Source organism: Rissa tridactyla, chromosome 13 (genome assembly GCF_028500815.1).
Source record: "Rissa tridactyla isolate bRisTri1 chromosome 13, bRisTri1.patW.cur.20221130, whole genome shotgun sequence".
Classification (NCBI taxonomy): Eukaryota; Metazoa; Chordata; class Aves; order Charadriiformes; family Laridae; genus Rissa; species Rissa tridactyla.
This window is the reverse complement of record NC_071478.1, coordinates 15,059,560-15,087,548: the sequence shown is the minus strand read 5'-3', so window position 1 is coordinate 15,087,548 and position 27,989 is coordinate 15,059,560. Positions and strand designations below refer to the sequence as shown.

Below are 27,989 nucleotides of genomic sequence, written 5' to 3'. Positions count from 1 at the left end.
GAGAGAAGAACTGGAGGCCCCAGGACGGAGTAGGACCCCCGAGAAGGGAGCAGAACCTTCAGGAAGGAATCGGGGACCCCCAGAAAGGGAGCGGGGACCCCCAGGAATGGAGTGTGGACCCCTGGGAGAAGAACGGGAGTCCCCAGCGTGGAGCAAGACTCCCGGGAAGGGAACGGAGACCCTCAAGAAGGGAGCTGGGCTCCCGGAAAGGGAACGTAGACCCCCGAGAAGGGAGCGGAGACGCCCGGGGACCCTTATAAAGGGAACGGGGACCCCCAGAAAGGGAGGGGATCCCCGGGAAGAGAACGGCAACCCCCAGGGCAGAGCAGGACCCCCGGGAAGGGAGCAGGGACTCCCCAGGGCAGAGCACAGCCCTGCCCCAGGATGAAGGACAGTGGGGGGACTCTCACGGGGGGGCCCGGGCACCCCCTCCCACCGGTGGGATGCCAGGACAGGGACCCCGGGGGGGGTCTCAGCACCCAGACCCCCCCGCTCCGCGGTCCCCCGGGGGCCGGGCAATGCCCCTGCGGGGTCCCGGGGCGGGGTCCCAGGTGGGGGGTGGCGGGGGTGCCGGGTCCGCCATCTCGGCCTGGGGGGGTCCCCCCCGCACCGTCCCCCCGCATCGGCCGTGGGAGGGGGGACACCGGGGGAGCCCAGCCCCGCCCCGCCCACCCGCATGCACCGCCCGCCCGGCCAATCAGCACTCGTGGCCCCCTCGGCCAATCAGCAGGTGCGGAGAGCCTGGCCAATCAGCACCCACGGGCGGCCTGGCCAGTCAGTGCACGTCGGCCAGTGCCCGCCCACAGCCCCGCCCCTCCGTCCCTCTTAGCCCCGCCCCTCACGCCGAAGTCCCGCCCCCACGCCTAAACCACGCCCTAATCGCCGACCTAGATAGTAGCCACGCCCTATCAGCAACGTAGCCACGCCCTAAACCCCGCCCACTCTCACCCTAGCCCCGCCCCGGAAGCGCTCCTCTGCTCGGCGCTCACTTCCGCTGGGCCGGTGGCAGCGGGCGGCGGCAGCAGCAGGTACGGGCCGGGCCGGGCCGGGCCGGGGGCGGTGGGGCCGGGGCCGAGCTGGGCCCAGCCGGGGTCGACGGCTGCTCCAGACCGCCCCGCTGCACGGCTCTCCCCGGCGGCGGGGGCTGCTGCTGGGCTCCGTGCGCACCCCGGGCCGGGTCCCCCCCCCCCCCCGCCGCGCTGCCGGGCCCTCCCTGCCCGTGCCAGGGCCGTGTCCCGCCCCGCCGCAGGCCCAGCCCGGGTGTGCGCCGGGGCTGCGCCTCTCCCCGGGCCCTCCCGTAGTTCCGTGTCCCAGCCCTGCCCTCCGGGTCCGCACACGGGCTCAGCCCCGGGGCCTGCGCCCCTCCGCCGGCTCTGCGCCCCCGCAGCGCCCGGGGCATCGGCGCCTCGCCACCGCCGGGCAGAACCCGCTGGGACCGCGGGTTTCCCCGGCTGGGGCGGCTCCTCGGGGCTGGGGTGGCTTTGGGGACAGTCGATGCCCGCGTCTTAGGGCCCCCCCGCGGGACCTGGCCGCCGTGCGGGCAGCGCCGTGGGTCAGGGCATGTCAAGGCAGCGTGCGGGTCAATGGGAGGAGGTCGGTACTGGGCTCTACTGAGACATGGAATCGACTGGGACCTGGGCACACATTGGATGGGGAGGCAGCCGGTCTGATACCCCGTGCTCGCTGCCTCCTCCAGTGAGGTTTTAGGGGGAAAACCCCCAAACTTGATAAAAAAGAATGTGTGAGCGGCTTCTGCCAAAAGGAGATGTGTTACAGGATCATGGAATAGCTTGGGTTGACGGGTATTACGGTGTTTTCCTTCCTCTATGCAGGTGTTTTATGTCATACAGAGTTTGCTAGAGTTATGAACTTGTCGGGAATACCATCCCCGTTAGCAGTGGGGACCCACAAGGGGGTTTCCCGTCTGCTCTCGCGTGGGGCATGGGATATTAAAGAGGTGCCTGGTATAAGCACGTGGTTCAGCCTGGTTTTCTGCCCCCAAACCTGGCCGTGGGCAGCTTCCCCACGCAGCTCAGGCTGCTGGACTAAACAGACCTGACTCTATGGGATCCCGAGGGACTTTCCAGAGGTGTTGGTCCTTACTCGGATCAAGCCAGGCTGGGAACTCCGTGGCAGGAGGTGGCCAGCCTCAGAGCCCTGCAGAGCCCGGAGAACATCCCTTCTGCTGCGGGAAGCTGTCGGTGGGGCTGACGCCATGGGACAAAGCTCGTCTGTGTGTCCTGACACTTCCAGAACAAGGTCCTCGGCATCTCTGAGGGCGCTCAGCTGGTGTTTTGGAAGGGATTATCGCCCATCGAGGTGATCCCTGGGCTTGTGCTGCTTAACGTCCCCCCCGTTGCTCTCCGGAGCGTGATGCTTTGGGCTCCGCGGTGCTGGGATCCCTGTGTGCTGCTTTGCCTGGCAGTGTGCGATGCAGCAGACACCTCAGGACTGTCCTTTGTCTGCTTGTGGGTTTTATTCCCCAGTTACTCCTCGATGGGATGTATCGGTTGCAACTCATTTGATCAGCGTATGGCCCTTCTGCCATCTGGGTTAATTAAGGGCCAGATGCTGGCGCTTCGGGGCTTCCGATGGCTCCAGCAGTGGCTTGGCAAACGAACTGATCTGCCACGATTTCGGGCAGCTAACACCTCAGTAGGTTTGGCGGAGCTTTCACCCCTTAGTTATTAAACTGGGCTACCTTAATCGGTTTGTTGATGGGAAATGGACCCACTTGGAAGGTGTGTGGGTCACTCAGTAGCAGGTTTGCGAGAGGACGTGCTGGTTGCAGCCTGCTGCCTTCACAGAGCGTCATCTGCGCTCGGCGCTGCTGTTAATCGGTGGCTTTTATTTTAGAAGGTGCAGGATAATTTGTGGCACTCGCTGGCTTTGTGGAGGACACCGGGGGGGGTATATTTACAGCTTTGGTGGGAGCCGCAGGGTCTTGCCTGCCCTCAGGGTTCGGTGTCATGGTGCAGGGTGCCTGTGGCAGTGCAGGGGGGTGGTTTTGTGGCCAGGCACAGCCCGGCTGGCGGATGAGACGGTCCTGGTCCCTTCGGGGCGGCGTGAAGGTGTGAGCCGAGCTCAGGACACAACAGCAGGCGCGTTGCTGCGTGCCGCAGGGCTGAGCGTGAGCTAAGACTGTCTCACGTTAGGCCAGTCCTTAGGAAAAATATCTACCTAGGGAGCGTGTGTGGGGCTGGTGTGAGCCGTGGGGGCTTTGTGCTGGCTGTGGGGAGAGGCGTGGGGCAGAGGCAGGGACGGGCACGGGGATGGGAGCTGTGCCCGTGGCTACACACCATCTGCAGGATGGGGTACCCCACGTAACTTCACTGCTGTGAATGAGGAGGAAAAAAATAATTGGGTTCAGCAGCTCTTTAGCCGCTGGCTCGCGTATCCTCGGCCGCTCGCTCTCGTTTTCCACGCTTTGGTTTTTTATCTTCCCCCAGTGGTGTCTGTGCCTGATCCGGGGGGGGGGGGTTTATTTGCGGAGGCCGGGGACATGCAGCGCTGCTTAGGGGTGGGGGCTGTCACCGCCTCGTGCCTGCCTGGCTTTTTGTGTTGGCTTGAAGTTGGTTCCTATCAACGGGGAATAGTTGTGTGAAGCCCCCACAGCTTCAGTTACCCATCTCAATATTCAGGAGTTTTTTCAGTCTGCCTTAAGTTTCTTTAATTTTGCCGACTTACTGGGTTTTTCTGATCCACCTCCTGCCCTCAAGCACTTTATTTGCGGCTGAGGGAAGCTGCCTTGCTTGCTCATGGGAATTTTCTTTCCCTGCTAACCTTCAAGTTGACCCTCTGGTTTCTAGATGAGCTGTTTCCTAGAAGCTTGCCCTTTGAGTTCCTGCTCCTCTTTGCCTCTCCCTCTGCTTTAGGGGCCAACGTACACCCCCCTGCGCTCAGGGGATGCGTGTTTGCGTGGGGCTGGAGCGGATGCATCTCCCTGCATTCGCTTCCTTCCTTCCCTCATCAGACCCTCCTGAAGACGCACGTTAGGCTGGGCAGATAAAAAATTACTTTCAGCCCGTAACCTCCTGTTCTGGGCTGCCACCGAGTCTAGAAAGATCAGTGGAGCTGCAGCGAGCCCTCTCGCTGTAATAACCCAGGGATCCGGGGTGTCTCGGGCATGGTTTAAGTGCTGCTGTGGTGCTTTGATGGCTCATTCCTCTGGCAGAGCAGTGGCAGCAGCATCCCTTCCCAGCATCCCTGCATCCCTTCCCAGGCAATGGGGTCTGTTGCTCAAAGCTGAGAAACTTCCGTCAGCAGCATCTCAGCCTTCGAGGATGGAGGAATTGGCCTAAAACAGGGTGGTAATAAAAGTACCTGGGGGACACTAACAAATTTTCTTCCTCCACTCTCCAGAGTGGCACCAGCTTATTTGGCCTTGATGATGTCCCTGGGCACCCACTGGCAGTGCCCACCTTGGTGGGAAGCACCGTGTCACATTTGTTGCTGTGTCTCAGGTTTGGGAGCACCTTATTCACCTGGAACGTCTGAATTCGGGAGCCTGCCGGGAGGAAGGGGACGGCTGAGCTCTGCCGTCTTCCCGACTCAAGGGCCTGAGATGGAGGAGGGGGCTTGCACCATGCTCTGCCCGTACAGGCGCATCACCCGGCGGCTCTGAAATGCAGGTCCTGGGAGGAACACGCTGTCCTGCCTTTAGCTGTGTGAGCTCGGCTGCAGGAACTTCTCCTTCATCCTCAACGTGCTTTGTGAGCAGCAGAAAATTGGATGCTCCAGGCCACGGTGCTTCTTCCAGCTGAGCCACCGGCTCCTTCGTGCTCTGTCGCAGGAGCAAAATAACCTCGTTAAAGCTGCGTCCCTCAAGGAAGGTGCCTGTAGCAGCACCTGTCAGGACCCTTCTGCTGCGCGCAGCATGAATGGGGATGATGTTTTTCACCCCGGTGCAGGTGGAGGGGGAGCGTGGGAGGTAGAGCGGCGTGGCCACCGTCACGCCGGGGCTGTCAGGAGAGCAGCATTGCTCTGGGTCTTCTCTAGCTCTTGAACTTAATCATCCTGGATGAATAAGATCAGAGATAAAACGCTTTGGAGAGCCCCTTTTGTCCATGGCGGGGCTGAGCGGCGCTGAGCTCCCCACATCTCCATGTCTCTGAGCCTGGTTGGCGTAGCCTGTGAGGTGGGAGGTACAGGAGGGACGGCTGATGGCGCGTGTTCTGGTTTCACCATCAGTAGGGGCTCAGCTCCTTGCTGGGACATCAGCGAGTGCTGGGACATTTTTCCCAGCCTGGAAAGGAGTTTGGTGGGAATTGCTGGAGCCGGGGGAGGGGGGGGAGCAAATGCCTGCACTCGTCTCCCGGCTCTGTGCCACGCGGTGAGTATTCACTGCCATCTCCCTGCCTGCGGATGAGCTCCCACCGCCCGGTTTTGCTCGCTGGGTGGAGGGTGTTTAGCAAGGGCAGGGTATTTGCAACTCATTGTAATGACTCTAAATGATCAGGTCTATTCAAAAGACGTGATGAAAGCTGTTGGCTCTGGATCTGACACCCCCCCACACACCCCCCGTGCCAGAAATCTGCCTTATTTACTGTCAGGCTCCAGCTCGGGAGAGGGGGCCCTGCCCCATCCGTCCCTTTGCCCAGTTCAAGCTGGACAAAGCCGTGCGTAGAAGGAGATGGGGTAACGCAAGAGCCGCTCTGTGGTCCCTGCGCCATTTCCTTTGCCTTCCTTAAAACCGGGGCCGGGCAGCAGCGTTGGACCCCAGCCCAAGGGCTGAGCTCAGGGGAATTCACCTTCAGCAGGGCTGGTCGCATCCCCGGGCTGCCAGCCAGCCCTGCCTCCTCGCCCTTGGTTAGCCTGGGGACACACACACACACGCGCGTGTGGCGCAGGGTGCTGAGCACCCAGATTTGGAGTTTTGCTGGCCTCGCGTCACCCTGCTCGAGGCGCTGGGTGGCTTCGAGTCTGGTCCCGCCGCTGGGGAGGTTGAGGTGTTGGTGCGGGGAGCGAGGGGTGCGCCTCAATTCTCCAGCTCGGGCTGGAGGAGGAGTCCGGTTTGCTCGTTCTGCAAAAAAAGCAGTTTGCTTTTTGGAGGCTGCTGTGGGCTCTGCAGGGCTTAAAGGAGCCGGGGAGATGGGTGGCCCTCTCCGTCTCTGAAATCAGTTGGGTTTTTAGATGGCTAAAACAAGCGCTGCGGTGCCCGGGGGGGCTCTGGGAAGCTGCAGGAAAGCAGCGGGCGTGATTCATGTCTCCGAGGCGGCTGCAGAAATTCCCTGGTAGGCTTCAAGTTTGCTTTCCAGGCACTTCTGCAGAGCCGGGGCTGACTGGGAGCCAGGTCGGTGAAATCGGAGGGACTGCAGTAAATCCTCCTTCCTCCCTCTCTCGCAGGACGGGATCCGCAGTCAGGCGCAGAGAGCTGCTGCGGCGCAGCCTGGGAGGTCCTGCTGTTCGCTGGAGAGCCATCGACCTAGGGGGGAAAAAAAGGCTCCGAATAAATCCCAGGTAACCTGAAGCAGGGAGAGGAGCGTGGTGTCTGACACGAGGCAGCCCCGGAGGCGGTTTGCTCCCCCTCGGCAGGGCTGGGGTAGCACGCTGCCGGACTCGGCCCCCTCTGTAACAGCGTCGGGGCCGCCCCGCCAACACCCAGAGCAAGCCCCGAACTGAAGCAAACTCTTTTTTTTTTTTTCCTCTTACTGCCCGCCAAGCTGTCTCCGGCTGCGTGCTCTGCCCGGCGGGCTCAGCCCCCAGATTTTATCCAGATTTTCTTTTTTATCCCTGTTGGAGATCCCTATCCAGCTTGGACAGGGAACAGAGGACACAGTTTCTCTGGCCGCATTGCCGGGGATTGCTGCATTTGGCTTTTGAGACGCTCATTTACATTTTAAAACCATTTGCAAGCTCTTTTTTTTTTTTTTTTTCCCTTCCCCCCCCCCCACCACCGCCACTTGGCTTCTCTTTCCGTGCTCCTGCCCCTCCAAAACGGCAAGGCCACTGCAGGGTTTCAAGGACGATTCTCTGGCTTCTTTGCTGTTGAAGGAAAGATGGGCGAAACAGCCGTAAAAGACAAATCCCCGCTGACCTTGAAGACGGGCTGTCTGCTGCCGGCACATCGGGCTTCCCCAGCCTGCCAAGCTGTAAATCTGCCCTAAACTGCCTGAATTGTATAACGTAGCCCCAGGTGCTGGGCGGGAGCCTCATACCCAGTCGAATTTAAAGCCAGGCTGCTGGAGCGGGGATGGTTTCTGGGAGAGGCTCCTTTTGATGCTTGGTTGGGCACTGGCAGCCTCGTACCACCCCCCCCCCCCTCCCCCAAAACATCCCCCCCCCAAAACATTGCATCCCTCTGGCGTCAGCCTGAGCCTCAGGGTTTTGCTCGCTTCCTCTTCGCACCCCAGAGCTGTTCCCTGCCTAGGTGCGAGGGAGGGCTGGGGGGTGAATTTTCCCTAGAAAAGCGTTTTTTCGGCTGAGGGGATGCGAACCCGGGGGAGGTCGCCGAGCCCTTGTAGCGGGGACAAGAGCTGCCCAGCTCCGTGTGGGATGGGGCGAGCAAAGTGGCTGCTGCCGGTGGGAGAAGCAAGTCGGGGCTGGAGCCTGAGCAGGGGTGAACGCTGGTGTTTTCAGTGACTGCTTCCCTCCTCCTCCTCCTCCTCCACATCCTCGTTAGTGAACCAGCTGATTCCCCGCTCAGCGGCAGAGCCCGTGGTGTGCCAGCGTGGCTGCGAGGCGCTCGCCCTCCCCTGAGGAACGGGCTCCTCCAGCAGCACAGGAGCTGAGGGCTTTTCCGGGTGCTTCATCTCCTTGTGACGCTTCCCATGAAATCCCAAGCTCTTTCCCTCCTCTGGCTTTTCCTTCCCGGAGCTCTCCGTAGCAAGGAAATTATCAACCCTCAACCTCTCACATCTTTCTCCCCCAGGGACGTGCTGCTAGCTGGAGACCACCATGACGGACTCGAAGTACTTCACCACCACGAAGAAAGGTAAGGGAGAGGGACGGGGACGTTCACGCAATTTTTCCGGCTCTTTTATAAGCCGGGCAGGGAGGGGGTTGTCCCTGCAGCGGGAAGCTGTCGGAGGTGCCAGCTCTCATGGGAATGCCCTGAGCCCACACGGGATGCTGCGCCTGACACCCTGCCTCCTCCCTCTGACGCAGCTGGGGTGGCTCCTGGGCTGCCGTGGGGTCAGAGCACCTTGTCACCGGCCCCCTGAACCCAGACAAGGCTGGTGGCAGCTGGGTTATCGGCTTTAGCAGCTCAGGAGCGGCTGCGAGACATGGCCCCCCCACCCTGAGCTCCCCTGGGCTGGGACAGAAGCGCTCGGTGTGTTCGACTTAAGCTCTTTCCAGACCAAGGAATTAATACAGAGGAAAGCCGTGTGGCATCTTCCTTTTCAATCTGCTTGCCCAGAAGTGAATGAAGAGCTCGGGGGGGGGGAGCCGATGCCCTCGGGCTGGGTCCAGAGCTGACTGGTTGCCCCCAGCAAGGCGCTGGGCTGGGGGATTGCTGTCACGTGCAGAGCGGGATTTGGGAGCCACCATCCCTTGTATGGACTTGAGGAGGAGTTCCCAAAATCCGTCTGCGTTGGTTGCCACGGGAGCCTGCCATCATCCGGGCTGTGGTGGGCTCTGCAGGTAGGAGAGGGCCTCCCAACAGCCATGTGTGGGGCTGAAGCTTCACTGTGTGCTGCGATAACCGCCCCACAGCCAAAAATACCCACTGAATAAACCTCACGTCCTGTGCTTGAGGGTGTGGGGTGCTCGTGCTCATGGCTCCTGCAGCGTCTCCCATCCCTAAAGCCCTCTGGGACTCTCGTGGGGCTGGGGAAGCTGCAGGGATGCACCAGCATGCTTGTCTCCATTTCCGTGGATGAGAGCTGAGTCCCCGGAGTGGCCCTCGATGAGATATTTGGGAAGTTAAATCCCCTTTTTCCAGCTCCTGGCACCCTAGAGCACCCGGGGTGGCAAAGGCGCCCTGGCACGCAGTGAGTGGGAGCGGGGTTCACCCTCCCCGGGGAGCAGCACCCAGCGGAGGGGTGGGTGCCCCATCCTCTCACCCCTGAGCTCCCCGTTTTCCCCTTCCTCCAGGGGAGATATTTGAGCTGAAAGCCGAACTCAACAGCGACAAGAAGGAGAAGAAGAAGGAGGCCGTGAAGAAGGTGATAGCCTCCATGACTGTCGGCAAAGACGTCAGGTGTGTGGCGGTGCTGGGCTGGGGGTGCCCAGACGGATTGTGGGCTCCCATTTGCCCCCGTTGCCTCTGAGGGGTTTTCGTGGTGGTTTTCATCTCGGGCAAGGACCCAGCGAGCTCCCGGCCACAGCTCTACCTCCTGCTACGGCAGGAAAATGTTTGTGTAAGCTTGCCCGTCTGGCAGGCGGGGGCTTGCCTGGCTTTGGTAGTAATCTGGTTGAAAGAGGATTGGTCTGGCTGGCAGATAAATTTGTTGGGATTATTGCCGCTTCCTTCAGGTGTTACTAAAAACAAGCAGAAACCCTCTCTGAGCCTTTATGGCAGAGGGTCGGTGTCTCTGCCTCCGTGTCGATAAGCCTTTTGCAGCCACTCCAGTCCAAAAGGTCGGGCGGCTGCTTTTCCCTCGTCTCCTTTTTCTGTCTGGCCGAGGAGCATGTGGCCCCGCTGTCCCCTCATCCCTGCGCCGTCCTGTCCCTGCACACGCTTGGCAACACCAGCGCTTTGCTTGTAATGGTGCGTGTGAGAGCAGACGGAGGAAAGCCGCGGTCTGAGCTCTGTATTTGGAAAACTGGTGTGTCCCCAGCTCCCAGAGCCACTCCCAGCTCTGTCTTGGGGCCACCGTGGAGAAGATGACACTGGAAAGTGGCAGGGACTCGCCTGAGGCTGGTCAGCACTCAGCAGAAGCTACATCGATTGGAAAGGAAATATCGGCTGTGGCAGCCCATTTTTTTTTTTTTTTTTTTGGGTGTCTGCGCATTTTCGGCAGCAAGAAAGCACTTTAAGTTCACCCCTCCCTGGGAGGCACCAGGAAAGCCTGGTTTAGCCTGGGGTGAGAGCAGCTGAGGTTGGGTGACAGCGGGAGCTCCGCGAGAGAACTAGCAAAGCGCCTGTCCCCTGGGCTTGGGGCGGCGGGGGGGCCCTGGGTCTGATCCTGTAAGCGATGGCTGGGTGTGTGGTGGCAGAGAAGCTTCCAGCAGCCAAGGGACATCTGTCGGGGTGGGATAACTCCTGTGTTAGCCCTCTGATCTTGATTGCTGGTGGTTTAGTAGTCTAATTGGACTGTCTGTCTCATTAATAGTCTAATTGGGCTGTCTTTATCCTCCGTGGTCTCTAGCATTCCGCAGCTCTAGGGCGTTTGGGAAGGGGGACCCCCCAGCTCCATGTAGGTAGCTCCGCTCCGTCCTAGCAGAGCATCGCTCCGCGGCGGGGCTCGTCTGGGGGAGCAGGGCTGCTCCTTAAACCCAGCCCTGGCCGTTTGCTTCTCTAACGTGACGTCTCTAGCGTAGGACGTGGGGCGAGCGCTCAGCAGTTTGCAGCAGGACAGGCTTAACGTCCGCAAAAGTAGGGGATGGTTTTGGTAGGGGCTGTGCATGAGGGGTCGTGCAGAAGGTGAGGGAGAAATGGCTCATAGAATGGTTTGGGTTGGAAGGGACCTTAAAGACCATCCAATGCCACCCCCTGCCCTGGGCAAGGACACCTCCCACCAGCCCAGGTTGCTCCAAGCCCCATCCAACCTGGCCTTGAACCCCTCCAGGGATGGGGCAGCCACAGCTTCTCTGGGCAACCTGGGCCAGGGGCTCACCGCCCTCACGGCAAAGAATTTCTCCCTAATATCTCACTAAATCTCCCTTCTTTCAGTTTTAAACCTCACATCCTATCGTCTCCCATGTCCTCTCGGTGGCACTGGAGGCTTTCACACCGTCCTGTGACAGCTGGGCGATGTTGCACCTTCTCCTGGGGCAGTGGACACGCACTGGAGCTGGGATGCAGCAGAGCCACGTGGGAGAGCTCGGTTTCTGTCCGTTAGGGGCCATTTTGAGCTGCTCTTGATAGAGATCCATAAAGAAAAACCCACTGGGGATGGGTAATTTAGCCGCATCTGTTGCAGAGTGGGCTCAGGTCCTGGGAGAACCTGGAGTCTTGTGGCTTCAGGAGTGGGTTGAGCCATGGGAAGGGGATGGCCATACTCTTGGGGGGTGGGGGTGGGGGGGTCCCATAGGCAGCAGCGTCTCCTTCCCCCGGCTCGGCAGCGTGGCCGTGTCCTGCCTTCACAGCGGTGCTTTGTCTTTCAGCGCTCTCTTCCCGGACGTGGTGAACTGCATGCAGACAGACAACCTGGAGCTGAAGAAGCTGGTCTACCTCTACCTGATGAACTACGCCAAGAGCCAGCCGGACATGGCCATCATGGCAGTCAACACCTTCGTGAAGGTGAGAGGAGAGGGCTGCGTGCCCGAGAGCCGCGCACCTCAGTGCATCCCCGCTTTCATGCGAAGCCACCGAAGAAGGGAGCTCGGGCAGGTTTCCAAAGCCTCTCCCTTCAGGAAGAGGGGCTCCCCTAGCTCTAGATAACTGAGCAAAGTTGTCCAGAAGAAGAAAAAAAAAAAAAAACCAAACATTTTCTTGGCAGCCGTACTGTGCCACTTGCTCCGGCAGTGGCAGCTTCGGTTGTGGGCAGCTCTCGTGATCGAACGACCGTCATGTGAGCTTACGCGCTGAAGTCTCTGCAAGCCCTCGTGATCTTCCAGTTGGAGTTGGGAACTGAAGAGCATGTTTGTTGGGAGCCAAGATATTGCCAAATCACTTTGTGAAAAGGCTCGGTGGGCATTAGGGGGAGTTTTAGCTTTTTGGGAAGAAAAAAACCAAACAACCCCACACAGCAAACGTGACAGATGCGTTTCCCAGGTCAGGTGGCCCTTTTGCAGGGTGGCAGCTGCCTTCAGATACTTGGTGTGAGTGACAAGACGTCAGATTTTCCTGGAGGTGTGTTTGGAGTGATGGTGTGAAAACTCTGTGGGTGCCAGATTGCAGAGCAAGAAATCAAAGCTCTCTCTTGGGCGACTTGTTCTTGAGAGCTGAGTGTTAAAACCTCTAGACTTCAGGTACCCAAATGAGAACGGGGGTCCCATCACACTGATGTCTCTGATTCAAGGAGAAGAGGCCCCAGAAATCTGACCTCCCCCTCTCGTCCCTGCAGGACTGTGAGGACCCGAACCCTCTGATCCGGGCTCTGGCTGTGCGGACCATGGGCTGCATCCGCGTGGACAAGATAACGGAGTATCTCTGTGAGCCCCTGCGGAAGTGCCTGAAGGATGAGGACCCTTATGTGCGCAAGACAGCAGCCGTCTGCGTGGCGAAGCTCCACGACATCAACGCCCAGCTGGTGGAGGACCAGGGCTTTCTGGACACCCTTAAGGACCTCATCTCGGACTCCAACCCCATGGTGATTGTTATATTTTGCCTTCTCCATCCTCTCTTCTCTTCCTCCGAATGGCAGTAAATGCACTCCCTCCGTCTTCACACGCTGACTCCTTTCCTCCCATGCCTCCCTTCACTCTCTTTTTTTTTTTTTTGGTGCTTAATGGACCATTTCTGGGGACAGCTGTTTCTGAGGCTTGCAGGCTGTGTTCTTTGTCGTGTAACCCTGTCTCCTGGGTGGAAGGTTTCTCCAGTTCCTTGGCAATGTGTTATTAGTCTCTTCCCAGCGTGGAGGAGGCTGCCCCGGCTAGCTTGGAGCAGGGGATGGTAGCAGAGGGGAGCTGGTGCTTGGCTCTGGTACCACGTATCTGGTGCCTTTTGCCTCTGGTGAGCGTTTCTTAGCAGCTGGGCTTTGGCCAGCATTAATCTCTCTGCTTTTCACCAATTGTAAGAAACCTTAAAGCCTGCTTGCCCCAGGGTTTCTCTTCCCCCAGCCTTCCGTGCTCTTCAGAGCTTGCCACAGGTGTAGCGGTGAGTCCAGGAGCTGCCACAGAAAGCGATGGGGCTCCTCAGAGCTGCTCTGAGAAGGGGAGCGAGGATCCTCTGTGCCGGGCATGGGGCCAAGGATGACTCCCACTGAACATGTGCGAAGTGTTGGAGATGTGGCGTGGGTGGTGGGACCGTGCTGGTGGTGATTGCTCATCTCCTGAGGATCAGCTGGCGGGGAGGAGCAGCTGGTGCCCAGATGTCACTGGGATGCGCGATGCCGATACTGAGGATGCAGCTCATCCGCTTGCACCAGCTTTTCCCCCAGGCTGCTGGAGCACGTTTGGTGTCACCTAACGCATGTCCTGTCCCCTCTGGCAGGTAGTGGCCAATGCAGTAGCGGCTCTCTCGGAAATAGCGGAGTCTCACCCAAGCAGTAACCTCCTGGACCTCAACCCCCAGTCCATCAACAAGCTGCTCACGGCCTTGAACGAGTGCACCGAGTGGGGCCAGATCTTCATCCTGGACTGCCTGGCAAACTACATGCCCAAGGATGATCGGGAAGCCCAGAGGTGAGGGAGGCTCTGGGTGCTGCTGGGGCAGCGATGGCTTCAGGCCACCACGGACCGACCAGAGCAGGGCTGGGGAGGGGGACAGGCGGGACACTGTTCTCCAAATATCTTCATCCTCCTGACCCTTGGCATCCTACTGCGGGAGGTGGGACAGCGGGTATCTGCCAGTTGCTGTGCCTTGGGCATCTGCTTGCCACTGCGCCTTGGGCACAGCCATCAGGGTGGTCCCGTAGTGAGCCATGTCCCCTCGCTGGCACAGGGATTGTGCTTCTTGAACCGCTTCAAAATGCTGCCTTACCGTACAGCAGGGGAGGACAGGCGCTAGGGAGCTCGGAAAGGTGGTCACTGCAATAGGGTTTTGTAAAGACTGGGAAATAACCATCATCGGGGCATTTAAAAACCAGTCCGGCATCTCTTGGGAAGGTCTTAAGTGCTGCTCAGCCGTCCTGCTGCAAACTCTGCCAGTGCCTTGTTCTGCGTTGGTACTGGCAGCAACGTTTAGGCAAGAAGATGGACTGTGATCATTTTCTTTCCCTTCTCCTTCCCCCCTCGTCCCCCAACACCTCCAGCATTTGCGAGCGGGTGACACCCCGGCTGTCGCACGCCAACTCGGCGGTGGTGCTCTCGGCGGTGAAGGTGCTGATGAAGTTCATGGAGATGCTGTCGAAGGACCTGGATTATTACGGCACGCTGCTGAAGAAGCTGGCCCCGCCGCTGGTCACCCTGCTCTCCGCAGAGCCTGAGCTGCAGTACGTGGCTCTCCGCAACATCAATCTCATCGTGCAGAAGAGGTGGGTGCTCCGGCACGGCGGGAGGGACAGCCTGGCTTGAGCTTTCCCTCTTCTCTACGGGCGCTGCTTCCCAATGCTTCAAACCCTCTGACTGCGGCGGTGTCGGGGCTTTGCTGACACAACCTGTCGTACGGATTTTTTTCTTCTCTAATATTTAAAATCCAAGGGCTGAGCGCAGCGAGTCCGGTGAGGCAATGGGCAGGGAGCTAAGCTGGGATCTCCAGGAGGAGTTTAATTTATTGGGTTTTTTGGGGGAGCAAAGGATGGAAAGGCAAAAAGCCGAGACTTTGGTTTAATTATTAAATGCCTAGTGAGGAATTTTTGTGAGATCAGCTTGTTTCTCTGTAGTTGTCCTCTTTGAATAAGTGCTGAGAGTCCTTTTGTCCCTTTGCTGATGTACAATTGCTGGCAGACAGAGGGGGTATCCGAGGCCCCACACGTGTGCCCTGGGCAGAACTGGCCAGCTGGAGAGCCGTGCTCCGCGGTGACAGCCACGCTCAGATGATTTGTCGTCCCACCAGTTATCCCCATGGTTATCTATTAAAAATAGCAGCAACTTCTGGGAGAAGTGGAAAGCAATTAACGTCCCTGGGAGCGGGAACGTGGAAGGCAGGTTGGCTCCTTGTAGCTGTGGCCTGTCCCTTCCCCAGTTTAGAGGGAGGATGATCTGGTGAGAAAGGTCCAGCCCAGCCCTGTGCTCTGGGATTGCATCCCTGCTCCCCCCGAGACGTCCATTCCGACCTTGGCAAGACAAACGTCCCCTGTTGTCTTGCGTCTGGTCTTTGTTTGCGGCAAGGTTGTGCCCTGTCCCCTGCGTGCCAGCGAAGGGGAGCCAAGGGACAGAGTCCTGGGGGGATAATTGTGGCATCCTGGATTTCTTGACATTGAACAGGCCCCCAAAAACCTCGTGCTTTTGGCTAAGCAGCCTCATCCTCCTGGCCCAGAGCTGCTTGCTCTCCGGCTCCGGCTTTCCCCGGCTTATGTCCTTGGTGTCCTCAAGCCCTCACCAACCCGGCTCCGTCCTCGGCCGGGGACTGATGATTCATGCTTGTAACTGGCTAATGGAACAATGAATTTTCATGGATTCAGGGCATTAGCTGGCTGCGGGGTCAGGCGAACGAATCCCCATCTGTCTCCTGACTGGCGTGCAGCTTTCTGGGGAGGACGACTCCCTTCCTGCAGTGCTTTGCCTGCTGGTCAGAGCCTGGAGGTGGGAGCAGGGCTCAGATCTTGCTTCAGCCACAAGAGAAATCATCTGATAGCAGTACCGGGTGTCCAGAAAGCTCTGGAGAAAACCATTGTTTTGGAAGATTTTTGATGTCTCTCTTTGTGGTCGAAGAGAAGGAGCATGTGTCTCCCTTAATCACTGCCTCTCGTTGTCCTCCAGGCCCGAGATCCTGAAGCACGAGATGAAGGTGTTCTTTGTGAAGTACAACGACCCCATCTATGTCAAACTGGAGAAGCTGGACATCATGATCCGCCTGGCTTCCCAGGCCAACATCGCTCAGGTCAGGCTCTGCCCGACCATGCTGCTGGGCTGGTTGGGCACCAAGGCGGGTGTGCAGGGGGCTCCAGCCCCACAGGCAGGGCATTTGCCCAAGAAATCGTAGACCCAGCTTAGCGGGATGCTGATGGGAGCAGCTGTACCACCCGGTCTGCTTCTGCTGGGTCACTAGCCAGCTTTTCTGGTGGCTTTTTCTTGCTGCCAGGCTCTCACTGTCATGTCCCCTCCGGCAGGTGCTGGCAGAGCTGAAGGAATACGCCACGGAGGTGGACGTGGACTTTGTAAGGAAGGCGGTTCGAGCCATCGGCCGCTGTGCCATCAAGGTGGAGGTGAGGGCTGGGTCAATTCGGGCCTGATGGCAGCTGTGGCTGGGCAAGGCATGGCTCTCCAGCTCGTGTTGGATGAGCTGGAGGTCATCCCACCCTAGGAGCTGACACTGCCCCAATGAGCTAGAGCCTTTGTGGGCCTGGGGATGAGCCGCAGTTGTTCCGTGGGGGATGTACGGGGTGTAAGGAGGGTATTTCACCCCCTTTCCCTTTGCCGTTGGAGGTGTTTTGGGATCCCTGCCTGCCCCGCGCTCCACTGCAGACCCAGCTGCCTGATGTGTTAATGCAGAGGATGATCCAAGTGGCTTGTTCGGGGACCGGAGGGGAGGACGGAGGGAGCTAATCCCTTACTGAGGGAGGCTTTGCTTCCCCTCATGAGTAATTTGAAGAAGGGGATTATTCAAAACCTCGCTGTGGCTCTGCGTGGCTCAGGTACAGGCAGGCTCGCAGGCAAGGTCGTGTACCTTTGAGCCAGCTGCCGCTGCGCCGGGTTTACCGCAGAGCGTCCTCCATCACATGAGACAAACCGCGAGCCGGGCAGGAGGAGCTGCGCTGGAGCTGGCTCAGGCTTTGCTTCCCACCAGGAGCTGAGCCGGCCCGGCTCTGCCGTTAGAGCGATCCCTACGCAGAGAAGCTAGCCTCTCCCGGGGGGAATTTTTTGCCGTGACGTTAGCTGTTTTTTCCCTATTAACTCTGAGCCGTGTGGTTGTGCAGCTCCAAACTAAAGGTGCAAGACGCTGCTGCCCTGGCAATCCGAGGTCTGGGCTCGCTGCTGCGCTCCGGCACCCGATGATCCGAAACGCATCCCGTGGGAGCAGGGAGCAAGCGGTGTGGGGGGAGAGGAGGCTCTGGGAGAGCGCAGGGGGGGTGACGAGCAGCCAGACCTGGATGGGAAGGGGAAACCACACTTGTGTCCCCCCAGTTCTGGCCCGGGTTGGGTTTGGGGAATAAGGCAGCAAGGAGGGGGTGTGGGAATGGCAGCAGAGGCTTTGGGATGGGGACGAGAGAACGTCGCTGCTGACTGACCGAGTCCCTCCAACAGCAATCGGCCGAGCGCTGTGTCAGCACCCTGCTGGACCTCATCCAGACCAAAGTCAACTACGTGGTGCAGGAGGCCATTGTGGTCATCAAGGACATCTTCCGCAAGTACCCCAACAAGTACGTGGTGGCTGCCCGCGAGCCTCGGGGCATCGGGTGGATGCTCCCCGTCGTAGATGGGTCCTTTCTACCCCTCCGTGCATGGGCGGGGGGGCTACAAAGACCCAGGCGTGGACAAGGGACGGGTGGCTAGTCCCTCCTGGTGGGACGGTTGGTGGTGAAGCCACCTGGAGCCTCCCTGCAGTGAAGGTGGCTTTGGGTTTTTTGCCCGTCGGGGTTGAGACCACTGGTCAGTGCTGCCCCAGGAGTTAAGGTGGGGGCAGGAAAGCCGTCCCCAGCCCAAGGGGTATCCCCAGCCCCACAGTGGCAGTCCCAGGTCCAGACACTCAAAGAGACAGGAGCTGACAGAGACTTTGAGGTCCCTCACCTCAGCATAAAGCATCTCCGGCTCTGAATTCAGCGCTCCTGATGCTGGAGCGAGGGCAGCAGGAGGAGGGGAGTGTTCCAGCTGAGCCAGGATGAATAGGCAACTGCGTGATCAGGAAGTCATAGTGGTAATATATAGTAACGAGCTGAATTAATAACGAACAGGAGCTCTGCACGAATAGCCAGTGACTCAGGGCTGCTGCAGAGTGGAGCTGAGAAGTTACTGGCGAGCAGGGAATGTGGTCTAGGATCGGAGAGGGATTGGTGTGGGCAGTGTCATGCCATGCCACAGCCCTGGGGAGAGGGGACAGCCCCCAGAAGGTGGCAGGGGGCTCTTGGCGATGTCCTGGATCTGCTGAGGGTGAATGGGCCACAGTTTGGAGCTAGAGTGGAGCTGGGACTGGGGCTTCTCGCTTTCGGTGAATGCGTGTCCTCTCCTCGGGAAGGTACGAGAGCGTGATCGCCACCCTCTGTGAGAACCTCGATTCCCTGGATGAGCCCGAGGCCCGGGCTGCCATGATCTGGATCGTGGGAGAGTACGCTGAGCGGATCGACAACGCTGACGAGCTGCTGGAGAGCTTCCTGGAGGGATTCCACGATGAGAGCACCCAGGTGGAGTGTCCCACCCCTGGGGGGGGCAGCCCCCCATGCGATGGAAGGGTCTGTCTGCCAGCAGGGCCAGCTGGTTGAGGGGTGACGCTGTGACAAAGCTCACGCTAACCAGAGTGTAACAAAGCAATTTGCTCTAGCAGGGTCGTGAAGGTGTTTTCCTTGCAGGCGCTTGGGGCGGCGGTGTCCCACAGCGGCTTTGGGTGACAATGTGGCCCATAAAATGCCACCGTGGTGGTGTCCCGAGCACCTTCCCTCCTTAACAGTTGGGAGGGACCACCTGGTCGCCTGGTCATTCCTCTGTGCCAGGACAGGATCAGCCCTTTGGAGCTGGAAACCAGAGTCAGACAAGCTGAAACGAGCAGAGGGAGGTGCCTGCCCCTTGTGCCAGGGCAGCTGAGGCCGGTGGTTTTGCCTGTGTTAATTCTGGGGGGTTTCCATCTAGGGAAACTTCCTACAACCCTCTGTGCAAAACACGGTGAAACTAAGTCACGGGGAACAAGGGCAAGTCTCTATAAACACAAAATAGCGAAGCCAGCAATCCTGGATGCCCCGTCTCAGGTTTAAAGGGACTGTTGGAGGTCAATCGCTGCTGTTTATGCTCACAAAAGTCAGGGGATGCTCTGGCCTTCGCCCTTGTGGGACCCTGTAACCCAGTCCCGAGATCTTGCCCAGTAACCTCGGTGTCAGCCATGGCTCTGATGGGCAGAGAGAGCGGTAATCAGCTTGAAACGGGCTGCAGACCTGCCCGGGAGCCATGCAGGGTGCCCTGCCACTTGTCACCACCGCTTAAGCGATCCCTGTGGGATCGGTCCCTTGAAAGACAGGTTGGGCTTATGTCCCAGCAGCACGTAGGAGGAAAATTCATGGATTCCTGCACAGAAATGGTGTGATCTGTCTCTCCCTACCCCTGTTTGTCTGCCTGCAGGTTCAGCTGCAGCTGCTGACGGCCATCGTGAAGCTGTTTCTGAAGAAGCCCACGGAGACGCAGGAGCTGGTGCAGCAGGTGCTGAGCCTGGCCACGCAGGTGGGTAACGGCTCCCGCGCCAGGGAAGAGCTTCCCAGGGGCTTCGCCATCCCCCCACGAGGCAGCGGGAATGGTTTGGGAATGCAGCGCCCATCACAGGAGGCAAATAATTGGAGCTTAATTCTGGACGAGCTGATAGTTAGTCCTGGAGAGTGAGGACACCGTCTCCTGTAGCACGGGAGGCATCTCTTGCTGTTTCCCTGCGAAGGCTGGTGTAGCAAAGTGGTGTGGCCTCTACAGCAGAGGTGTGACGTAAATAGCTTTAACTGTTATCCCCGTGATCCCTCTACTATTACAGCAAGACTTAGATGGGGCCGAGATGCTCTCAGTTGCTCTGTAGTACTGGCAGTTTCCCCTTGCCCGACGGCTTTGGCGCTAACCCCCGTGCTTCCCGAAGGACTCCGACAACCCCGACCTGCGAGACCGCGGCTACATCTACTGGCGTCTGCTCTCCACCGACCCCGTGGCCGCCAAGGAGGTGGTGCTGGCGGAGAAGCCCCTCATCTCCGAGGAGACGGATCTGATCGAGCCGACGCTCCTGGACGAGCTGATCTGCTACATCGGGACGCTGGCCTCCGTCTATCACAAACCTCCCAGCGCCTTCGTGGAGGGGAGCAGAGGGGTCGTGCACAAGAGCTTGCCCCCGCGAACGGGCTCGTGAGTATCTCCCCTTTCCCCACAGTGACTCCCCACCCCACACAGGGACTTCCAGGGCTGAATCCGTGCGATGGGCAGGTTGGATGCTGGGGCTGCCGCGGCCCTGCACGGTGCCGGGTGGAGCTGGCTGTGTCCGCTGTGCTCTGAGCTGAGGCCCCCCCTTCCCGAGCGGAGGAATCCATACGAGCAGGGCTGTATGGATTCAATGCTGCCCTTGCAAGGCTGAAGGGAGCGATCTCAGACCTAAGTGGAAGGTGATCTCGATGAATTTTGGGAGCCGTGCTGGGATGGGGTGTCTGTGAACGCTTGCTGCAAAGCCCAGCTGGGCGAACCTGTGCCTCCAGTGAGACCTGTCGGCTCAGCCAGAGCTCCCCCCCGGGATCTCACGTCTTTCCCTTGCTGTTCCCTTCAGGAGCGAGAGCGCCGAGAGCCCCGACACAGCCCCCTCGGGGGTTCAGGCGGCGGAGCAGCCGGCCGTCATCCCAACTCAGGGCGACCTGCTAGGCGACCTGCTGAACCTGGACCTGGGTCCCCCGGTGAGCGGGCCTCCCATCGCCACCTCCTCCGTGCAGATGGGCGCCGTGGACCTCCTCGGAGGCGGCTTGGACAGCCTGGTACGTCGCAGCTCCACGTGCTCCTTCCCCGAAGCCTGGCTTCCCTGGGTTTGATGCTGGCTCCTCTCTGGAGCTCCTGGGGATGGGACAGGCTTGTCTGCCCGGGGATACCTGGGCTGGTCCACCTGCAGCTGGTGAAGACAGAGGGGGACTGCACCCTAATTTGTCTTGTCATTGGGTTGCTGGAGCGGGGCAGTTAGTGCTCCTGAATGCCTTTTCTCTGGGTACATGAGGTCTGTGTAGACGCTTCCGCCGTGCTGCAGGGGTGACTGCTCTTCCTGGCTCCCCCTCTGAACCCCACAGCTGCGTGAAACGGGGATGTGCCCCAAGCTGCTGTGGGGCTGGGCTGAGACACACCAGCTCGCGGCCCGTGGGGTGCTTTAATGGGTGTCTCCTGTGCCGGGAGATCTGGAGGTGACACCTTCTCCTCCTGGGAATGCAAACCGGGAAGCAGTTTGGCTGCAAGGGGGAGGAGGGATGGAAACCTCCCTGGCTGGGACCGCCTGCCCCACAGGTGCTGGTGATGGTCCGGGCTCCCCAAAAGAAAAGTTTGGAGTTTTTTCTGCTACTCATAAAATCCGGCAGATATCCCCTGAGGGGAAGCAGCGCCGCTGTCTCTTTGCCTGCTGGTCTGTAATCCAAGCGCTGTCCTGGCTCCTCGCTGGTCATACAGGGTTTGGTAATGGGCTGGCAATGAGCGTGGGGATGAGACCTCAGTCACGCTCTGTCCCCTGGCTCCAGGACAGCCACGGACAGACAGATGGGTCGGCAGCGCGGCAGGACTAACCTCTCTTCCCTCCTCCCCTTCTCTTGTCTCTCTCTTTTTTGTCTCTTTTTCTCTCCTGGCTTGTCTCTGCATGTGGCTGGCTCTTCTCTCCGCCTTGCCTGCTTCTGCTTGGAGATGGGGGACGAGTCGGAAGGGGTATGGATCAGCCCTTTTCTTAGCCCTCTAGTCCATGCGTAGCCCCAGCGCCTGTGCCCACCCCCAGCTGCCCCTGCTTCCCCTGCGCGGCCTGAGCCTTCCTGTTCAGTGCCCCAGTGACACCTCGCTTCCCTCTGGGGGCGGCCAGCCCACCAAACAGCTCTGGGACCACTGGAGCATCCCTGCCAACTCTGGGCTCTCACTAGCCCACACTGATGCTTTTAGAGTGCCCTCGATGGTGCCTTTTGGGGGACCCCTGTGCCCTGGGCGCGCTGGCCCCTGCCCCTGCTGATGCCCCTTTCTTCTCTTGCAGCTGCGAAGCGATGTGGGAGGCAGCCCTGCTGTGAGTGTGCCCTCACATCTCTACCCCTCTCTCACCCTCTGCATCCTCCTCTTCCTCCTCCTCCTCTCCCCCCCGCCACGGTGCCCCCCGTAACCCGTTCCCTTGTCTCCCGCAGATGGGTGGTGGCGGCGGCGGCAGCTTCGTGCCAGCGCCCAGCACCGCGATGCCTGCGAACCTGGGGGCACCCCTCGGCAGCGGCCTGGGAGACCTCTTCGACCTCACTGGCGGGGTGGGCACCCTGTCGGGATCCTACGTGGCACCCAAAACGGTGAGTGGGATAGCCGAGCCCCAGCCACCGGCTGCTGGCAAAAGCTCGGGGCTGTGGCATGAAGGGGGGCAGAGCCCCCGCCCTGTGCCTGCTCCACGCTGCAGGGTCTCCTCGGGGGGAGGTGGAAGACACGCTGCCTCTTCTTAGCGTGGTTGCAAGATGGGTGGGGGGTGGTGGCCTGCAGACAGAGAGGACGTTACAGTGCTTGCTCGGGTGCAGGGATGCGGGGAAGAGTGCCGTGTTCCCCTGGGTGGCACGGAGCCCTACGCAGAGGGGAGAGTAGGGATCTGGCAGCTCACGGCTCTGCTTTTGGGGCTGTGCTGTTTCCCGGTGCATGGGGTGAGGTTTGGAGGACTCGGCAGCAGCGTCCCGCAGCCCTGGCTGGGGGCCGTGGTGTCAGTAGCCATTAAATGTTTCTGGTTTACAAACGCCCTGCGCAGCTCTGCCAGGCTGGAGAGCACTGAAGGGTTCACTTTGCGTAAAAACCCCAAGGGTTTCTTGTCTCCTTTAACCCAGGTCTGGCTCCCTGCCATGAAGGCCAAGGGGCTGGAGATCTCCGGCACCTTCAGCCGGCAGGTGGGCTCCATCTCCATGGACCTCGTGCTAACCAACAAGGCTCTGCAGGTCATGTCTGACTTTGCCATCCAGTTCAACCGCAACAGGTGAGGTCCCTCCTGGGCTGCGTCAGCAGCGACCGGTGAAGATGCTGCGCGACACCTCCAAGCTCAACCCTGGAGCGGTTGCGTGTGGAAAAGGGTGGGAGGAAGGAGCCATGAGGCTGGAAGGGCTGGGAACAGCCTCACGTGATGACCCTTCTCTCTCTGATGGCTGTGGTGGTGATGATCATCAAACCAAAGCCTCTAAGAAGTTGGCTGAAGAGGCCGTTCCTCTGGGGTCTGACCCCGCTATTTGTTCTCCTGGTGAACTGATGCTCCCTTTTCCCTCAAAGGGACGCGACAAGGCATGGCCCTGAGGGAATGGTGCAGGAACAATAGAAACGGGTGTGTAGCAGGAAGGGTTGAGATTTTGGGGCTACCTATTGTTGCCCCAGGGTGGGCAGGGCAGGAGCCAGCTTGGTCCTGGACTGTGCGGGGGCGGCCAGGTGAGTTGGGGGGTTCCTGGAGTCAGGGTGGAGGAAGGCAGGGAGTCCCGATGTTGGCCCACAGTGGGTGGGCAGTGCCTTCTGCCATCATCTGCTGCCCCCCACCCTGACCCCCTGCCCTTCTCGGGTGTCCCCCCAGCTTCGGCCTAGCCCCGGCAGCTCCTCTGCAGGTCCACGCGCCTCTCGCCCCCAACCAGTCCGTGGAGATCTCCCTTCCGCTCAACACCGTCGGCTCCGTCATGAAGATGGACCCCCTGAACAACCTCCAGGTGGGGAACGCCCCGGGGGTCTCTCCCCATCCTGGGGAGCTGGGGATGGGGCAGGGTCTTCCCCAGGGGGAGTGTGCTCTCTCGGGAGGCAGCTGGAGGGGGACAGCAGGAACCGGGAGAGAAGAAACGCTCAGCTCATCGTCTCCTCTGCTGTCAGAGCTCAGTCTGGCTCCGATTTGACAGCCAGCTCCACGCAGACTGCTTCTTCCATGGAGGAAGATCCTCGCTGACAGCAGCAGAGCCGAGCCTTGGCTGAGCATCTGCTCACGGTGTCCCAGCGCCGGGGGAGATGCTGGAGCGTGTAGTTCCTGGGAGGGAGCTGGGAGAGAAGGCTGGGGGGGTGCAGGCATGGCGGCTCCCCCGTTTCCCCTATACACTGGGGACAGGAGCACGCTGGCACGGATGCTGGCCTCTCCACCTCCCTTCTGGCAGCTGCTAGGCTCTTGCCTGTGATGGTTGATGGATGACACCTGGCTTAAGAGGGATGGGATGGGATAGGATGCTTGCTTTGGGAACCACTCGCCTGCTGTAGGTCGGAAGAGGTGTTGACGTCCCCGTGTCCTTCCGTCCCAGGTCGCGGTGAAGAACAACATCGACGTCTTCTACTTCAGCACCCTGTACCCGCTGCACATCCTCTTCGTGGAGGACGGGAAGATGGGTGAGTTGGAGCGCTGGTGGCTGTGGCTCCTGCAAGGTGCGCTTCTGCCACCGGTCTGTAGGTGCCATCCCAGCCCCTCAAATCCTCCCAGCCACGTTGCCAGCCCTGGGGATGGAGCAGGGAGCCGTGAGGAACCAGATACACCTGGGAGTTGCAGATGGGGACACTGCCATTCCAGCGTGACCCCACTGTGGCCACCTGAGATGGCGTGAGCCACCTTCTCTAACTCCTCACCCTGGCAGAGCTTCACTCCCTGCTTATTTTGCCTTCTCTGGCACTCACCACCCTCTTCCCCGAGGCAGCGTAGCTTGCTATCCCCCCCCCCAAAGTGGGCAGCTTTCCCGCAGCTGGGTGAGCCTGGTCTTGGGAAGCTGCTGGAGGGGATGGCAGTGCAGCAGGGTGAGATGGTGAGATCCCTTCAGTCACCGGCGACGTGGAAGCGTGGCCTCTGCGTTGTACCACCTTTGGGGAACGGCTGCTCTTGTATCTTCATCACTGCGTTGGTTTTGTTCCTCGCTGCAGAGCGGCAGATGTTCCTGGCCACTTGGAAGGACATTCCCAACGAGAACGAAGCCCAGTTCCAGATCAAAGACTGTTCTCTCAACGCAGGTGCGTACAAACCCTTCAGAAGGACCCAGCTCAGCTCGTAGCTGGCCGCTGGTGACCAGCTCATCCCAGTTATCCCAGCCCAGGCTGTGGGGAGACAGGAGCTCCTTCTCCCTGTGCCCACCCCGTATCTCCAGGAGGAAGCTGCTGCTTTGCTAGTTGTAGAAACTTGGCAGCCTCTTGCTCTGCCTTGTGGGGATGTCCCTACCTTGGGGACACTTGCTGTGCCCACCCTGGCATCTGTCTCAGTGGAGAGAAGCTGAACCGGATCATGGAGCCCTGACAGTGCCCGGGCCAGCCCATGGGCAGGGCAGCGGTCCTGTGCTCGCAGGCAGGAGCTGGGGCCAGGCTCCCTGATTTCCCCCCTCTCTCCCCCAGCTCCTTCTCCAGGAGATCTGGTGCCAAGTGGGATGTGCAAACCCTGGCTTGGGGACAGCCAAGTCCTTTCAGTCCCGCTGGCAGCAGCGAGCTGACCTTTGTGGAGCGAAGCGGGGCAGCTCCGCTTGTGAATCGAGCTCTGGGCTGTTGCCTGCCCTCCCCGGGAGCCCGGTTGAATAGAGCCCTTCTCCTGGCTGTGTGGGGACGGCGGGTTTTGGATGTGCTGCATCCCGGGGAGGAGGAGAATGGGGCAGGAGCAGGTCCAAAGGGATGTTCAGCCCGGTCCCCTGCACCGAGCCGCCCCCACTGCAGCTCCCTCCTCCCACGCAGATGCCGTTAGCAGCAAACTCCAAGGCAGCAACATCTTCACCATCGCCAAGAGGAACGTGGAGGGCCAAGACATGCTCTACCAGTCCCTGAAGCTCACCAATGGCATCTGGGTGCTGGCAGAGCTTAGGATCCAGCCCAGCAATCCCAGTTTCACGGTACGCCCCTTCCCCTGCCTGCCTGCGAAACGGCCCGGAGCCGCGGCTGCTGCCCACCCTGCTGCCCACCCTGCCTTCCCCGCTCTCTGCTTGGAGCTTGGGTTGGGCTTGGATGGTCCTGCAGCACGTCTGTGGGGGCAGGACACCCCCCCCTGGCTCCAGCTCCCTTCCCCGTGCCACTCCCAGTGTCCCTCTCGCACGGGGAGAGCGAGACCGGCAACACTCAGTCCCCGCTGGCTGCCCTCCCAGCACGGGGGGTGGACACCGTGGTGGCAGCTAGAAGAAGCAGAGAGGTCCCAGCCCACCAATGCTTCTCTGTTTAAACCAAAAAAAAACCCCCTTCCCGGGGCACGCCTGCCTCCGCCTGTGGTGCTGCAAACAGCCTCGGAGCAGAGCTCTGTCCTATCGCGCATCCACCATCCCGCTTTTCCCCGCCCCGGCCCCTTCCCCAACTTTCCTCGCCCCCTGTTTCCTTCGGGTTGGGACAAACCTGTGTCGCCTTGACTCACCTCTCTGTGTATCTCCGTACCTGCTGCTGCCTGCCCCTCGCCGGCCTGCCCGCTGTTTGCAGGATTTGGAGGTTAGCAGACTGGTTTTTACCCCCGGCTTTGGGCTGTCTCTGGCTGCTGCCTGGTTATTTCTCCCCCGAGTGTTTTTCCTGCCGGCCCTGCGTCTCTCTTGCTGCCTCTCCCTCCTGGCAGAGGCTGTCAGGGGGCTGGCACCGGGAGCGGAGCTTCCTCGGAGCTGAACGTTTCGGAGAGTCAGGGTGTTCCCACCACCCTCCTGGGTTGGTTTGGGATGAGGAGAGCTGCAAATCCTTAATCCCGGAGGATTCCCTGCTCGCCACCCCCGCGCCGAGCTCTGCCCGCTCGCCTACGGGCTGAGGAGCTGATTGAGTTTGAGAGTCGTCGGATATTTAATCTTGGAGCAAATAACCCAGGGGGGCAGGGAGAGGAAGGTGCCTTTGGGGGGAACCCTTCACCCTCGAGCCGCAGGCGGGGAATGGAACCCCAAGAGCGGAAGCGTGTGCGTGCCTCTGCCTGCCCTCCCTGCCTGCGCTGCATGTGGATGGCTCTGCCCCTCAACCGGGCGGGGGGAGCACCGTGGGGGGGACTCGATGCCTTTTAATATCTTTTATCCAGCTGGCCTAAGGAGGTGAGGCCGCCCCGCGGGGTTGGGGGGGACGCTGCAGCATGTGGGGCTTTGCGCTTTGGGGCTGGTGGCTCACCGGCGTGGGGTGAGGGGCCGTGACCCCCTCTCCTCCTCCTCTCTTCTCCGCAGTTGTCCCTGAAATGCCGAGCGCCGGAGGTGTCCCAGTACGTCTACCAAGCCTACGAAACCATCCTGAAGAACTAAGGTGCTGCCGCAGCCCGTCCTCCTCTTCCTCCTCCTCCTCCTCCTCCTCTCCTCCCGTTCCCGCCTGAGGAAGCGGGGCAGGACCTGTGTGCATGTCTCCTCTCCTTCCTCCCGAGGAACCGGCCCCCGGCTATCTCCCCTCCAGCCCCCAAAACGCAGACGGTGTTCCCGTTCCCGGCGGGACTGGGGCCAGCGGAGGAGGGCAGGGGGTAGGGCCCGGCCAGTCCCTGCATCCCTGTAGAAACCCGGGTGTGAGCGATGCCGTGTCCTCCTTGCTGATGTTGCCCCACCAAGAGCCCTGGTTCGTCCTCTGGCACCCTCCGACTGCTTTTTCTTCCTGAGCCGCCGCAGGTGGGGGGGCTGTTCTCCTCCTCCCCCCGCCCCTGCAAAAATCCCCGCTCCCCTTGGGGGTCTCGCGGTTGCCCGTGGTGGGGTCTGGTGAAGGGTTTGGCGCTCCTCAGGTTGGGAATAGCAGCCCAGGGCTTGCTTAGACCCCCCCCCCCCCATCCCCTGGGGCTCAGGGCTCGGTGCACCCGGGAGCAGGTGGGAAACGGCTTCAGCTTCTTCCCTCATTTTGTCCTGTGGTTGGGGGGGAGCCGTGGGTGCTCCCCCCCGGGCCCTTTGGAGAGGGTTTCCTCCCGCTGGGAGCCTTTCCCCAAGGTCCCAGAAGGGCTCCGGGTTCTTAAATGTGAGGCTGCACTCAAAAGTGCAGTAAAAAAAAAAAAAAAAAGGGCTTTTCCAGCCCCCATCACCCACCCCCCGCGGTGGAGCTGGGAGGGCTCCAAGCATCACCTCCCGCCCCCCTCGCCAGCCCCACGGCGCTCTCTCCCCCTCCCCGCTGTCACCCATGGGTGCCGGAGGGGGTGTGCCACCTTCCCCTGCGGTGACACTACTCCTCTCCCCCAGAAATAAAGCCATGGGTCACCCCTAACTAGAAGAGTTCGGTGCAGGAAATATCTAATATATAAAATATAAATATATTGTACGGGCACTCGTTTGAAGTGGACGTTGAATAAAGGTGACATCTGCCCACCCAGCCCCTCTTGGGGACGGTGCCCCAAGCTCGGGGCCATGGCCCTGTGATCCCAAGGGAAGCAGGATGCTGCGAGCTTCCTCTCAGCGGTGCCCTGCCCTCCTGGGGAGGAGATAAGCCCCGGC

The 27,989-nt window shown here is 60.2% G+C and overlaps 1 protein-coding gene and 1 non-coding gene across 5 annotated transcripts; both read left to right on the top strand.

Moving 5' to 3' along the window:
- The first annotated feature begins 972 nt into the window (after positions 1-972).
- Positions 973-27,799, top strand: AP1B1 (adaptor related protein complex 1 subunit beta 1). Of its 4 annotated transcripts, XM_054219883.1 has the most exons (24): positions 973-1,028; positions 6,346-6,459; positions 7,871-7,933; positions 9,037-9,142; positions 11,212-11,347; positions 12,114-12,359; positions 13,202-13,392; positions 13,962-14,183; positions 15,571-15,691; positions 15,921-16,016; positions 17,056-17,171; positions 17,984-18,149; positions 19,075-19,173; positions 19,571-19,830; positions 20,243-20,444; positions 21,346-21,366; positions 21,680-21,709; positions 21,825-21,977; positions 22,494-22,639; positions 23,219-23,348; positions 23,922-24,006; positions 24,529-24,615; positions 25,321-25,475; positions 26,757-27,799. In XM_054219883.1, the coding sequence occupies exons 3-24, from the start codon at positions 7,897-7,899 to the stop codon at positions 26,829-26,831; spliced, it is 2,880 nt and encodes a 959-aa protein (XP_054075858.1). In that variant the 5' UTR covers positions 973-1,028; positions 6,346-6,459; positions 7,871-7,896; the 3' UTR covers positions 26,832-27,799. The 4 variants fall into 4 exon arrangements, with proteins under 4 accessions (XP_054075858.1, XP_054075860.1, XP_054075861.1 ...); XM_054219885.1 differs by lacking the exon at positions 21,346-21,366; XM_054219886.1 differs by lacking the exon at positions 21,680-21,709.
- On the top strand, positions 22,764-22,868 carry LOC128917321 (small nucleolar RNA SNORD125). The gene has a single exon (XR_008469256.1). It is a non-coding gene; the product is annotated as a small nucleolar RNA SNORD125 (small nucleolar RNA).
- Positions 27,800-27,989: the final 190 nt, after the last annotated feature.

What these genes read in the sequence shown, in the direction of transcription:
- AP1B1 (XM_054219883.1), top strand. Translation starts at nt 7,897, where the DNA reads ATGACGGACTCGAAGTACTTCACCACCACGAAGAAAG. An exon ending in CAGTCAACACCTTCGTGAAG is followed by an intron (nt 11,348 to 12,113) that starts GTGAGAGGAGAG and finishes TCGTCCCTGCAG; the next exon opens with GACTGTGAGGACCCGAACCC. An exon ending in TGGGGGACGAGTCGGAAGGG is followed by an intron (nt 21,367 to 21,679) that starts GTATGGATCAGC and finishes CTTCTCTTGCAG; the next exon opens with CTGCGAAGCGATGTGGGAGG.